Below are 15,747 nucleotides of genomic sequence, written 5' to 3' on the forward strand. Positions count from 1 at the left end.
GATGCACTGTGTCAGTGATAGAGAATAGGATTATAGGGTTGATGTGCAGATGCATAATTTGAAATTTTGTGAGGTGTTACTGTGTGCTTCCTATAGGAATGAGAACACTGTAAAAGAGAAGCATTATATGACTTTTTGAGGATGGTCTTCAAATGCTAATCCAATGGCCAGTATTCAACCTACATTGTATTAGATCTTTGGAAGATCTTTGCCGCTACTGATCATTTACTTCATAATGCCCAGTTTGTTTTTTGCCATTCTCTCCTGTTTCTTTCTCTCTGAACACTCCTTCGTCTCTGATTGCTCTCATTTCCTCTACCCCTAGATCTTTGGTGTTTTCTTGGCTTCTGAACCCTGTCTCCCCCATTTCCCTCTTTTTGCGCATTATAAAATTTCTTCCTAAATCACGTTATCTTTTTTCATGGTATCAAAATTAATATCTGCACACAAACACATGTGGTCCTTACCTTTCTTATGAACTATAGAACTGTTTACTGGACAGTTCTATGTTGATAGTGAACAAGCACTCATAGTTCTATATATAAAAGCCTACGTATGAACAAATTGTACTGGTTCTACATATGAAAAATTGAAATGAATTTTAACCTCTCTCCTGTAACCTTTTTCTCTGGTAGACTCTGTTACCATTAATTACTTATGGCTAGTTAGATATATGATTCTTTCTATGCAGATTTTGAGTTCTTTGGAGGTTAATGGTCTGGCTTAATGCAAAGCTGAATTCCCTATGTCAGTTAATCAAGGGACTTGGGAATTATTCTTCTTGCTCTACCTAATCACCTGTTTTCAGCTTAACTCTAAGTCCTGCACATTATAGTGTCTGAATATTTGTCAGATTCATCGCTTCCTTGATATTCTTAGTGCCACTGTGTTAGGCCTTCATCATGTCACTTGGGTTGTTAAGTGACCTTACTGGCTTCTTTGGCTCTATTACACAGGTGTGCTGGTAAACCAGCTTCTGGGAAAATAGGTAAAGCCCTGATTTTGTAGTGGATGCCAATTTTCATGGTGTTAATCCTCTCACCATAGTTAGTTTTAAGGTACCTACATGTGAGTTGGCTCACAAAATTTCTGAAAATTTAACAGCTCTTAAGAGCCATTACCAGCCAGCTCCAAAACATAAGTGTGGCTAATCCCTTTTCACGTACCCTCCATATTGCTGCCAGAAACTTCTATAAGCTTACAGTGTTCTTTCTTGGATTTAAAACCTTATTACCCTCCATATTGCTGCCAGAAACTTCTATAAGCAAAGCTTACAGTGTTCTTTCTTGGATTTAAAACCTTAAATGTGATGTAGTCTGAACATTTGGATGTCTTACCAGCCTCTTTTCAAACTGCCCCCCAACCTTCCTTTGGAACCTTAACTCATCATTTTTAACCCCTTCTGCCCAACACACTGTGGTCTAGACATACCGAAATCAATATTCCTCCTATTTCTCAAAACACGCCATGATGTTTGCTGCCTCTGAACCTTCCTTCTTCTTGAAATGGCCTTCTCCACTTGTCTGCCTGGCAGGATCCTTAATTCTGCAAACTAGGTGGCAAACTAGAAGGAAATGGTTCTCAGCATTAAGGCTAGAATAGCCCTTTCCTTTTACTTCACCCTACTTTGAAAGTAGTGAAGAATGCAGAATAACTTCCAGCTGACATATAGGTTAATTAATTTGTTCAACTAATAATGAGCACCTGCCATGTGTTAGGCATTGTTTAGGCTCTAGGGATATGGTAGTAAAAAAGATCTTGCTCTCATTGACTATTCTCATAAGTACTCTATTTTGCTTGTTAACTTCATAAGCTGTCAGGCAGTCTTACAGCTATCATGGTTAGGAAATAGTGGTTTATACCTACATTGAGCTCATTTCTACATATCTATTTTTAACTCACAATTCCCCAATTTTTCTCTCATTCACGGATTTGTGGATTTCTATAGGGAAATATATCTTAACATCTAGCATCACTTTTCCCTGTCAGGAGTTTATTTTGAAGTTTCTCTTTTCGTTTACTATTTTATAAATCCTAAATTTCAGTAATACCTATAAGTTTGTATTTGCTTATTTTTATTAAAATTCCAGATTCACTTTTTTATAACAGTATTTGTGCATTGATCTAGAGATATCAGAGACTATAAATATCAAATATAGTTAATTTCTCTGTTGTCATTGTCAGTGACCTTATTTTTTTCTGTTAAAGGCTATGGGGAGTAGTTCATTTTTAATGTTTTACTCAATATTTTCCTTTTGACTCACTCATAAAAATTAACTTTTAGTAGTGTAGCATAGTGGTTAAGAGTGTGGGCTCTGCAGCTAGACTGCCTGGGTTCATATCTTAGACAATAAGGTTGGACAAGTTGCATGCCACGTCTGTGACTGTCTCTTCATCTACGAAATGGGGAAAATGATAGTTTCATCAGGGTTGTGTGAGTTAATACTTGGAAAGTGCTTAGATCAGTGCCTGGCACATAGTAAGCCCTCAGTGAATATTACCACTCTTCTGCTGCTGCCTCTTCCTCTTCTTATTTACAGTAGTTTCTGGTGTATAGAAATACCTCAAAATATGTTAACTATGATTGTAATTGTTTTGTTGTTTATGTCTGTGATTTGGTGCAGCATAATTGATAAAGACTTTTCCTTATTGTTTTCTTCCAGAGTGTTATAGTGATTTTTTAAGTGAAGACTTTGATGTAAAGACTTATACTTCCCAATCTATTCATCAAGCTGTAATTGCTGAACAACTAGCAAAACTTGCCCAAGGAATCAGTCAGTTGGATAAAGAACTACATCTACAGGTAATTCCAATCTTCTTGATGATACAGATTATTCAAATTAAAGTGATAATTTATCATTTTTATAATCCTTTTATTTAATCTAAATGCACATTTACATGAACAGATGTATAACTTAACCAGTGTGGCTTATTTTTCAAATTATAATTTAGAAAAATTTTCTGTAAACTACTTTTTGTTAGTTGAAAAACTAATATGCCCATCTGTCCAAAACCTATTATTCTATTATTCATCCTTTTTTTTTTTTTTACCACTTTAACTGACATGCAGTGAATATAAGAGATGGGCAAAAAATAAGATGACTGATAAATGATAGAAAATGGGATTTTAGAAGTAGAACTGTGTGAATAAGAAATACTGGGATGTTCACATTGGCAGTTCACACTCATGAGCAAGAAGTGTAACATTTGCTGAAATTACAGAGTTCATAAACTGGTGGTGGGATAGAACACAATATAGGGCATTAGGAGGAGGGTCTTAATTTCAGCTGTTTTGTTGCCTTTTATATCACCTAACATCTTTGAGTCTTTATTTGTTTTAAAAAATTCAAGTGAGTAAGAAGGAAGAGGTTGTACTAGAAGATCTTGACAGTTCCTTCCTCTACTACAATTCTATAATTTTTATTGGGCGATTTTATGGTATACTTCCTAGTGTTGCTTTTGTCTGAGTAGGCACTTAATAAATATTTAAATGAATGAACAAATTCATGAATGAATTGACTGTTTACCAGGAAACCTAAATCTGGTATAAGATGAGACATATTTGCTTAAATGTTTTCTGTCTTGCTTTCTTCATCAATTGAAAGAGCAGCTTAGGACTGGGATGACTTCTAAGGTCACTTCGACTCTAAAATTCTGATTATATAATTAGAATTCAATATTTATTTTTTGCCATTTTAAAAATATTTTATTTTTCAATTACATTGATATACAATGTATTAGTTTCAGGTGTAGAATGCATTGATTAGACAGTTATATAACTTAGGAAATGATTACCCAATAAATCCAGTCCCCATCTGACACCTTAAATAGTTATTACAATACTACTGACTGTTCTCCATGCTGTTTTCTACATCCCATGACTATTTTGTAATTACCGATTTGTACCTCCTCCCTTCACCCATTGCCCTGTCTCCCCATCCTCAATCTGACAACCATCAAAATGTTTTCTATGAGCCTGTTTCTGTTTTTATTTATCTTATTCTCTGGTTTCCATATATAAATGAAATCATATGACATTTACCTTTTCTCTGTCTGACTTATTCTCCACTCAGCAGAATACTCTCTCTAGGTCCATCCATGTTGTTACAGATGGCAAGATTTAACTTTTTTTTTTCATAGCTGAATAATTTTCCGTAGTATATATGTTCCACTTCTTTATCCATTCATCCATTGATGAACACCCAGGTTGCCTCCATATCTTGGCTATTGTAAATAAATTCTGCAATGAACATAGGGATACACATGTCCTTTTGAGGTAGTGCTTTGGGTTTCCTCGAATAAATACCCAGAAGTGAGATTATTAGGTCCTTCTTTGTCTTTTGCTATATAACCTTTGTTTCAAAGCCTATTTTGTCTGATATTCTTACCCCACCTTTTTTTGTTTGTTTCCATTTTCATGAAATATCTTTTTCTATCCCTTTCAGTCTGTGTGTGTCTTTGGATCTGAAGTGAGTCTTTTGTAGGCAGTACATGTAAGGGTCTTGTTTTGTTATTCATTCGGCCACCCTGTGACTTTTGATTGGAACATTTAATCCATTTACATTTAAAGAAATTGTTAGACATGTAATTATTGCCATTTTATTATTCCTATTTTTGATCTTTTTTTTCTTCTTAAAGAAAGCCCTTTAACATTTCTTGTAAGACTAGTTTGGTAGTGATGAACTCCTTTAGCTTTTTCTCGTCTAGAAAGCTTTTTATCTGTTCTTCGATTCTAATGATAGCTTTACTGGGTAGAGTAAAATTGGTTGTGGGTCCTTTTGGTATGTGTGCTACCAAAGCAAGCACAGAAGGTCCTTGCTTTTCATCACTTTGAATATTTTGTGCCAGTTCCTCTGGCCTGTGGCGAGTTTCTGTTCAGAAATCAGCCAACAGTTTTATGGCAATTCCTTTGTAGGTAACTAACTGCTTTCTCTTGCTACTTTAAGATTCTCTCTTTATCATTAACCGTTGGCATTTTAATTATGATGTGTCTTGGCACGGACCTGTTTGGGTTCATCTTGTTTGAGACTCTGCGTTCTTGGACTTGTATGTCTATTTCCTTCACCAGGTCAGGGAATTAAGTTTTCAGTCATTATTTCTTCAAATAGGTTTTCAGTTCCTTGGTGTGTCTCTTCTCCTTTTGATACTCTTATGATGCGAATGTTGATATGCTGGATGTTGTGTGTACCAACTATCCTCATTTTTTTGGATTCTTTTCTCTTGTTGTTATTGCGGTTGGATGTTTTCTGCTACCTTATCTTCGAAATTGCTGATCTGATTCTCTGCTTCATCTAATCAGTTGATTCCCTCTAATGTAGTCTTCATTTCAATTATTATATTCTTCACTTCTGACTGGTTCTTTTTTATGTTTTCTATCTTCATTTTTATGTTTCCTATCTCTTTATTGAAGTTTTCACTGAGATCATTGAATATCCTTATAACTAGTGTTTTGAACCCTGCATCTGGTAGATTGCTTGTCTCTATTTTGTTTAGTTTTTTTTTTCTGGAGCTTTGTTCTGTTCCTTCATTTGGGACATGTTTTTTTGTCTCTCCATTTTGGCTACCTTCCTGTTTGTTTCCGTGTATTAGGTAGAACTGGTGTCTCCTGGTCTTAGTAAAGTGGCCTTATGTAGTAGATGTCTTGTGGAGTCCAGTGGCACAGTCTCCCTGGTCACCTGAGCTGGGTGCTCCAGTTGTGTACCTTGTGTGCGTTATGTGTGCCCTCCAGTTGTAGTTGAGCCTTCGTTGTTGTTGGCACGTCAGTGGAGGGGATTACCCTCAAACTGATTAGTTGTAAGGACTAGATGTGTCTACAGTGGAGGAACTCTTGTGCGGGGGCTGATTGTATAGAGCAGGATTCACTTTAGCAGGGCTTTGGTGCCTGCCCAGTCTGCCCTTTGGGTGTGTCATTTCGTGTGGTCTGAAGCTGGACACTAGGTTTATTGTTCTAGGGCCTCTTGGGAGGGGCTCTGGTGCAGACCAAGGTCAGCTGCTGCCTGCGCATTGTCTGGGGCAACTTGTTTGAGCTGCAAAGTGACTTGCAAATGGTTGCTACTTGTGCTGGGCTTTAAGGTGTCTAGAAGAGGTTAAGCTGAGAACTGAGGCTGGTTGGTGTTAGTGCTGAGATGGGGCTGCTTAGCAAGAGGTATGGGGCATATAGAGGTCAGATGCTGCTTGTTTGAGGTTTGTGAACCTTTGAGAGATTTTAGGAAAGTCTGCAGCCTGAGCCAAGACAGGCTGTTTGTATGGAAAAGCCACTGGAAGTGGCTTGGGTGGGCCTGCAAGTTGGTTGGGGTGAGGTCTCAGGGAGTGATCAGAGCGTGGTGACCAGTTTTAGCCAAGTTAATGGAGACTCAGATATGGTGCCTGCCTGTGTCTGCATGCAGGGATGGGGGAGATCTCAACAAAGGAACAATGACTTCTGCCAACACTTCTGTCTGGGAGAGAGCTGCCTTTCCAGCAGTTACCCTGAAGCCAGATAATTCAGTTCCTCTAGGTGTGGCTCTGGTGCCTTTCAAGCTACTGCACTAGGCCTAGAACTCAGAGCAAGAGAGTCTTTCAGTAAGTACGTTTGTGTGCAGGCCTTTTAAGAGAGGTACCTTGGACTCCAGCAGCCTTCCATATCAGCCACAATCTCTGCTGTTTTCACAGCCAGAAATTGTGGAAACCTCTCTTCCTGGCACTGTAACCCTAGGTGGGGGAGTCTGGTATGGAACTGGGACCCCTCTCACCTCAGGGGTGACCTTCGTAGCCCAAATACCCTTCCTGATTTTTAACCATCACGCATGGGTGTGGGTGTAGCTTATGCTGTGTCTCCATCCCTCCTACTAGTCTCGATGTGGCTTTTTCTGTATATCCTTACTTGTAGGACTTCTTATTCAATTAGATTTTAGGCAGTTCTTAATGATCGTTGTTTTGTAGTTTAGTTGCAATTTTGGTGTGGTTGTGAGACGAGGAAAACACAGTGTTTAGCTACTCCGCCATCTCGACTGGAACCTCAGTCTTTATTGATAAGCATTTATAAAACACTTTTAAGTGTCAGGCTTTGCATTAGGCTCTAGGGACAGAAAAATAAACACATTTTTCTGCCTCTACAAGGACTCACAGACCAGCGGGAGAAATAATGACAGGCAAGTGATATCTGTTTTAAATAGAATGGTACGAAGTGTTAATAGAGATCTCAGAGGGTGGCTTTTTTCAAGAACCACCTGAAATCCTTTCTGTCCTTTTATGGTTGGTATTTTCCTTATTCCTTGCAGGCAATACCTTTTCTGCAGGAATAACATCTCTTAGAGGGGAGAAGTTACACTTATGGTAGTTTTGGATGTGAGGTGAAAGTTTCTGAGTCCTAGTATGAGATTTGTACCAGTTGAAATTGTTTTTTTTTGCAGAAAAAAATTGGGTTGATGCTAACCATACTCATAAATAAATCATAATGAAAATAATTAAAAATATTATTGAGATGATCAAAATGACCAAAGTTGTACTAAGGCGTAAATTAGTTGAGGCTTAGTACAGAAAACAGAAACTACTCTGGCTATTTAAAGCAGGGAGATATTTGATACAGAGAATTGGATGCATATATGTAATCGTTGGATGACAGCTAGTCGACTGAGTTGAAGGATATGCCCCTGATGCAACACAGAAGCCTGGAAGCTCCTGCTATTATCTCCCATGCCACTGCTAAAATTCTGCTTCTGGGTACCTGGTAACTGAACTATGGAATGACCAGCGTATCAACTTCTTCTAAATGCTCAGGTCTCAGGACCTTGCTTACTCATTGAAACAGTAATAGGAAGATAGCTTTCCTTTTTCTTCTGTCTTCTAAATCTCTTAGAAAGTCATCTAATTGACTACAGCAGAGTCTTTGAAAGTGTAGTTTTAGACTTTTCAACCTTTCCAAAGTCTAAGGTACAAATAATAGAGAATTAAAAGACAATTCGTCTTGTTAGAATGGACACATTGATGACTGTATCAGTGGACTGGGGGAAATTTACATCTGGCAATCTTAAGGATAAGAGACATAAGGGACCAAAAGAAACACTTATTTTAGATGGATATGATAGAAAGAGCTTCATAGAATGACACTGATATCTGAAACAGGACTAAGTGGAGGATGCAGGGATTCCATTAAATGAATGCTTGTTGCTTAGGAGCTTCAGTTTAGAGATTAGACATGAAACTTCTTATTCATTGGGTTAAAGGATCAAAAGTGATAAAGATTCTTGTAGTCTAAAGATTTACATGTTTTCTTAATGTTTCTAGGACTTTCTTACATGTGGCCTTTAACTCAACCTTTTTAGCTTTTTAATTTTCATAAAACCTTTTTAGTTTTTTAATTTTCATAAAAATAAATCTTCTGTAGGGAAGAGGATTTGCTGCGACACTTGGAAACTGGAAGCAGAGACATGTTCAGGGGTAGGTAGGCACTGACTCTACTTTATCTTTCCAGATTGGAATGTGGTCTTGATGATGGCTGAATTAACTTCAAGAACTAAGAAAATCTGATGTTCGAAAACATCTTTAAAGGGAAAGTGTATAATAGCACAGCAAGAATTAGGTGTTTTTTATTTTTCATTTTTGGCACAATTCCACCTGTACATCCTATTAGGAAGGGAAGGGCTAGTGAAAATGCTGTATCTTCTTTGGCTCTGTCGAACTATAGAGCGTGTTTGTGTTCCTGTTAATAACTTATCTCAAACACACTCTTGTAATCTGTATTTTTTTTTTTTTAATGTTAGTATTTGCCCTCATCTTATCTGGAGAGAGACCTTTAGTTCTACATTGCAGTTAGAAAGAAAAAATATCTGATACTTAAGAGTATATGCTGATTATTCAGTTTTGATTTTCAGGTTGTTACAAGACATGAAGATTTACTGGCACAAGCAACTGGCATTGAGTCTTTGGAAGGTATATTTCCATTAATTATTACAGATTCTGTAGAGTTAAACCAGGGATTGGCAAATTTCTTCTGTTAAGGGTCAGATAGTAAATATTTTAGACTTTGCGGGCCGTACTGTTTCTGTTGCACCTACTAAACTGCCATTGCAGAGTGAAAACAGCCAGACAATATGTAAGTGAACATGTGTGGCTGTGTTCCAACAAATCTTTAATAAAACTTTGCTGACCCTGAACTAAACTATCTGGGTTCAAATTCTTGCTTTCACTAGATGCATAACTTTGGAGAAGTTACTTAATCTTTCTGTGTCTCAGTTTTATCTATAAAGGAGAAGTATTAATAGGCACTAACATGGTGTTTGGAGGATTAAATGAACTAGCACAATTCTTAGAACAATTCCTGACACATATTAGTGCTTCTATAACTGTTAATTAAAACAACAAAAACATCAGAGTGAGTAATAGTGGAAGTAAGCCTGAATTTTTCCTTATTTTTTTCTTTCTTCAAAACTATTCAATGAAAGTATAGTAGAATAATAATACATTAGATTTTTATTTTTATGAGTCCTCTTATTTTTGATTGGCTAAATCTTTTATAAATTTTTATTCTCTTGATTAAACTATGTCTCATAAATAGGAAATGTTAATATTGTGTTTTATATTATCATTTGTGTTGTGATTATCATTAATCATTGCACATCAACAGAAAGCTAAGTGATTTTTTACTGGGTTGATCAAATTCTTAAGGAGGAAGAATGTTGTTTTTTGTGATGCAGTATTCTTTAATGTTTCCCCCAGTATTTTTTATGCACTCAGAGGTATTCTCAGTATGTACACTGTTCCTAGACATCTTGATGAAGAACTTAATATTTTTGGAAATAGTAGTTTGACTGATATTTTAATATTTAAATTTTATGTCAGACTATGTTCTTGGGAAAATTAAAGGGCTCTAAGTACTGACTTAACTCTTGGAAATTAATTTTGTTTTTTAATCTCAACATTTTTTGTGTGTTTTTAGAAGCAAGTAAATATCCTGTTTTAATGGTAATTTTTTAAAACAAGTGATAAATGATTGTTTCATTTGTAAAAACCCATAACGATGGCTCGGTAGTACATTGATTCTTAATGTATATGTGAATGTATATATGTAAAATCACAACAAATACTTCTCATCGTGGTATTCTTATGTGTTTAGTTCTATAATGTGCTTGTTTTTCCTGGAGTGCTTTTCGATGGTTACAACATTTAAAATATACTGTTAGGTTGAGTCAGAATAACTGTTTGTTGGATGAGTGTGTAGAGTACAAAGGCTGGCTTCTCTGAATTCCTGTGATAATCTAAGCATATTCTCCAGATTATTTGAACATAAAATGTCAAAGTATGAATTGGTTAGTATTCATTTTAGTATGATTTGTATTTATAAGCCCTTATTAGAATGTTCTTTTGAGATGCTGAGAAGTATGGTATGTATTTGAAAAAGAATATTCTTCCAGCCTCTACATCATCTGCTTTTTTCCCTATATATTTAAAATTTTGACATATGAGTAGTTTGGAGGTATATTTATTAAGTCTATTTTATTAAAACTGCCCCCTATTTATTTTTTGTTCATTTATTCATTTAAATATTGAGAACTTGCTAGGTTCTAGGCAGCTGTAATAATAGACAGAGTCCCTGTCTTAGGGAATATTGAAGTAAACCTATTTTATAAAAAAAAGATATCCTCACTCATTCATTCATTCACTCAGTCAAATAGTAACTGAGAACTTGTTAGGTTTCAGGCACCTGTGAACAGTAGACGAAGTCACTGTTCCTATGGAACTTAAGTTCTAGGTGGAGAAATAGACAGGAAAAAATGTACAAATAGGAAAGTAAAGGTATTTGTAAGTCCTACAAAGAAAATCAAATGGATGATGGTGTAAAGGAAGGGTAGTCCCTTACTAGCTAGGATGGTCACGGAGACCTTTTTGAGAAGATGATATCTGAGCTGAGATCTGGATAATGAGAAAGAGCTATCATATGAAGATCTGGAGAGAAGAATGTTGTAACCTGAGGGACCAATAAATGGGAAGGTAGGTATTTGTTTGGGATGTTGAGGAGCAGAAAGAAGGCCAGTATGACTGGATTTTTAGTGAACAAGGGAGAGAATTATAGATGAGGTCCTTGGGAAGGAATGTTGAATTTCATTCTAAATGTAATGATAAACCATTAGAAGGTTTTAATTAGGGGTTTTATGTCATAAGATTAATGCTCTTAAAAGTGTTCTCTGGTTCTATAGGAAGGCAAGAGTAGAATTAGGGGGTATCAATTTAGAAGTTATTGGAAGAAGTTGACTAGAATGGTGGATGTAAAGACAGAGAGAAATAGATGGAATAAAATGGGGGCAGATGATAGACTTTGTTGATGAGAGATGAAAAGGCTAAGGTAGAAAGTCACCAGGAGTGACTCCTAAGATTTTAGTCTGGAAAATTGTATGATGGTATGAGTAACTGAAATGGTTAGACCAGAGAAGATTATGATTTTGATGTATCAGGGGTGGGGCAGAAGTTATCTCAGGCATCTTAAATTTGAAATAAGAGAGTTCAGGGTTAGAGATTTGTGTGTCTGTGTGCGCGCGTGTGTGCTCGCTCACGCATGTGTACATATATAAGTAAGCAAATATAATGGAAATTTATACAAATATATGTATATATGTGTGTATAAGTGGATATATGTATAAAATCAGTACTTTATTGAACAGATAGTATTTAAAACATTAAGATTGAATGAAATCCCTAAGAGAAATTGTAGATGGAGAAAGAAAAGATGTCTGATCATCAAATCTTGGAATACTCCAGCATGTAGAAATCTAATAGAGGAGGAGTAGGAGCAACGTATGAGATAGGAGGAAACCCAGCGAGGATGATGACTTGGAAGCCCTGTGGAAAAAAATGTTTCAGAGAGGGAGTGGTTTATGTCATGAATTTCTGAGAGTTTGAACCAGATAAAGACAGAACCAAAAATCAAATTTAACATCTTGGAGATTTCTGGTGGCCTTGATAAGACTTGTTTTGATGGAGTATATATAAAAAGCCTATTGAAATTGCATTGCGGAGAGAATAAGATGTAAGGAAATGATAACAAGTAAGGGCAGTGCATTTTTGTAGGTTTAAGGTCAGTGAACCCTAAAACCAGAAAATTGGGAATCCTTGGGACCAGAGAAGATTTTACTGGACTGAGCCATTTTAAAGAATATTTATTTGTATGCTGATAGGAATGTTTATTAGTTCTAATATAACTTCATCTAATATATAACAACATAATATACTTAAATTTATGTTTCAAAACTACAGCTATGCCAGTTGAATATAGAAACTGAGTTTTAAAGAATGCAGTTCAAGGTAATTAAATCTGTAATATTGGAAAGCCTATTTTTAGCAACATAAAATAATACAATTTAAGATCTGTCTTTTTGAAAATATTTTTAAAATTTTGTGAAAAGTTTACCATGTCATATAGATAGAGAGTAAAGGCAATAATATACTTGCTGTCCATGTTTATTATTTATCTAGCATGTAACTAATTAACAAATATTTATTGATTACTTTCCATGGGAAGTAGTTTGAGTTAGGCTCTGGTCATACAATAGTGAATGAAAAAGACACTTTTCCTAATAGCCAGGGATTTATAGTCTAGTAAGAGTAAAACATTAAACAGATACACAAGTGGATATGTAATTACTTAATGTAATTAGTGCCTAGAAGCAAATGTATGCTGTAGAAGAAAATAGCAAGAGAATCTAAATTAGTTGAGGGATCTATTAGTAATTGTTTATGTTAAACCAGGGCTTGAACGAGTAGTAGTTTATCTACTTGGAGCCTGGCAGTGGGCTTGGGGGTTGGAGAGAATATACCAGGCAGAGTACACCATTTCTGGGTCACGTATGGCCTTGTAGACCAAGCTGTGGACTTTAGTTCTAACATAGGAGTGAAGGGAAGACTGTGGAAGGTTTTTAGCAGAGGAATGTTATGATACAATTTGCACTTTTAAAGATCACTGAGGCTTCTTTTTTTTATTTTTTTTCAATACACATTAACATGAAACTTACCATTTTATCTATTTAAAAGCATATAATTCAGTGACATTAATTACATTTACAGTGTTGGGCAATCATCACTATCTCATACCAGAACTTTTTCTTCACTCCAAATGGGAACCCTATAACCATTAAGCAGTTACTCCCCATTCCTTGTCAGACTTCTTTAGTGGAGCAAGATTTGGAAGGGGAGGTAGTTAGAGGCTTTTATAATGGTACAGGTAAAAATATTGGTTTCTTAGATTATAAGGTGGCAGAAAAAATAGAAATTTTCTATACATATGTGTATATATTGTAAAGTAGGTATAGATTGTCTTTAACTTTTTTATACCCAACTTGAGCTCTTGTAAAATTGCAAAGTAACGTAAGCTGTTTTGTTTTCCTAGGTGTTCTTCAGATGATGCAGACAAGAATTGGGGCTTTACAGGGAGCTGTTGATAGGTACTGTTGTTCATTTTGTATATAAATGGAATGGGAGGTTTTTATCTGTTGATATTTTGAAGATAATTTCATTGTCCCTCCTCTCTTTATTTTTCTTTTAGGATGAAAGCAAAAATTGTTGAGCCATATAATAAAATAGTAGCCCGTACTGCACAGCTAGCAAGACTTCAGGTAGGGTCTCACTCTTCATATCTTTGTACTTTGTTATTCATTTTGTTTTTATAAGTGGACAAATTCAAGAGAATGAATTCTGCGAAAATAAGGTGAGAGAAAAGGGGAAAAATAACTTAAAGGGCTTTAAAATAAGTTATTGAGTTCAAATACAAATCTAAACTATTCAAATGAATTTCTTATTGTGAAGATATAATTGTTTATAAACTTTTTAGAAATCAAAATTATTTCTTTTTATTTTCTACATAGTTTCTATAGATTATAAAAAAACTGTTTGCCTATAGTTAGATATGTAGATTGTTTCAGACTTTTCACAATTGTAGGTACTACTGCTGTGAATAATTTTATTTTATACATAAATCTTTTTCTCCTTTGGGTTATTTTCCTAGGAAATCCATTAACTTTGCTCTTCATTTTACAAAGACAAAGTAAAATTCTCTTTTATTCTTCTCATTTCCTTTTTATGTTTTATTAATGTAATCTGAGGGCCTGATACTGCCCTCTCATTTTTTTAATTTTACATGTCTTCTATTAGCAACACCTTTCCCTTCTCCCGTAGTAATCGTATTTACCATTATTCTATCAACATTCTGTCTTTTCTTCATTGATTTTCTTATTTCCTGTTGTTTTCTCTACAATTTTATTGTTTTATCCATGTCTACTTCCCTATTCTCACTGTTAATAACCTGGTTTATAACATCTAATGTCTGCTGTGTGACACAACTTTGGGAGTCACTGATTATCATGGCGCCTTTCTTCAGTTCATTTAACATCACCAAATTTTACTCTGCTTCAGACACTGGCCTAAAGGCTGGTGTTGGAGGCATCTTAAGACCAGTCTTCTCTCAAATAGCTGATAGAATAGGAGAGACAGGCTGATGATTATAATGTATTGTAATAAAGGCTAAGATAGTGGTGGTTAACAAACACTACAGAGTGTTCACTATATGTTCGGTGCTTAACCTGCATTATCTTATTTATTCCTGTTAGTAATCCTAAGAGATTGGTTTGTAGACAGAGACATTGAGTTTTCCATCATTTTACTTTTTCTTTTTTCCCCTCTTTAACCCCGCCCCCTCTGCCCCCACCTTCCACACCTGACCCATGGATGTTGCTGTTTCCCCTTAAGAACTGGATCTCTGAAGGCGGGGTGTCTCCTCCCACATGCTTGCGGTGTGCACCTGGGGCCTGGTGCACCCCCGGCATATTCAGGGGGCCTGGCACCCCGGGGCATGGCACCCCCGGTGCACTTGGGGGGCCTGATGCACCCAGGGTATAGTCCACGGCTCCACCTGGGGCACAAACTCAGGACCTTCTGTGTGTAAAGCAGACGTGCTAACCTGTAGTAGTGTAGTCTATGGAGCCACCTTCCATCATTTTACTTTTACTTATTTTTGTCTTATACTTAAAGCGCATTTCTTGTAGACTGCATATAGTTGGGTCTTGCTTTTTTAATGGGTTTTACAAACTGTGCTTTTTAATTTGGATGCTTAGACTATTTACATTTAATGTGATTATTGACATGGTTAGGTTTAAGTCTATCATCTTGTAATGTTTTCTGTTTTCCTTTGTTCCTTTTTGCCTCTTTTTCTGTCTTGTTTTGGGTTGATTGAATATTTTTATGATTCCATTTGCTTCCTTTGTTGACTTCTTAGTTATAACTCTTTTATTTTACTGGTTGCACTAGGATGTATAGTATACATTTTAACTTCTCAATGTAACTTCTAGTGATATTATACCACTTTACGGATAGTAGAAGAACCTTACAGTAGTATACTTTCAGTTTTCTCCCAGCCTTTGTGCTATTACCATACATTTTACTTTTACATATGTTTTAACCCCCACAATATATCGTTATTGTTTTTGTTTAAACAGTTATTTTTAAGAGAGGTTTAAAAAGAAAATCTAATATATATATCTATGTAGTAACTATGCTCTTTTTTCCTTTGATTAGGTTCATATTTTCAGGTGGCATTATTTTCCATTTGCCCCAATAACTTATTCTAATATTTCTGCTGTTGAATTTTTTTCAGCTTTTGTATTTCTAAAAATGTCTTTATTTAATCTTTCACTTGCAAGCTATTTTGCTGGACATAGAATTCTAGATTGAACGATTTGTTTCTTTCAGTATCTTAAAGATGCTGCTCAACTGTCTTCTCATTTT

At 35.7% G+C, this 15,747-nt stretch overlaps 1 protein-coding gene across 2 annotated transcripts in view; it reads left to right on the forward strand.

Annotated features, from left to right (window-relative positions):
* Positions 1-15,747, forward strand: part of COG5 (component of oligomeric golgi complex 5) — a 290,965-nt gene that overhangs the window by 2,159 nt on the left and 273,059 nt on the right. For both annotated transcript variants that reach the window (XM_015599504.2, XM_006925364.3), the window contains exons 2-5: positions 2,664-2,803; positions 8,853-8,910; positions 13,358-13,412; positions 13,514-13,583. In XM_015599504.2, coding sequence (XP_015454990.1) covers positions 2,664-2,803; positions 8,853-8,910; positions 13,358-13,412; positions 13,514-13,583 — 323 coding nt within the window. The remainder of the gene's footprint in view (positions 1-2,663; positions 2,804-8,852; positions 8,911-13,357; positions 13,413-13,513; positions 13,584-15,747) is intronic.

The sequence above is a fragment of the Pteropus alecto genome, unplaced genomic scaffold (assembly GCF_000325575.1).
Source record: "Pteropus alecto unplaced genomic scaffold, ASM32557v1 scaffold109, whole genome shotgun sequence".
Taxonomy (NCBI): domain Eukaryota; kingdom Metazoa; phylum Chordata; class Mammalia; order Chiroptera; family Pteropodidae; genus Pteropus; species Pteropus alecto.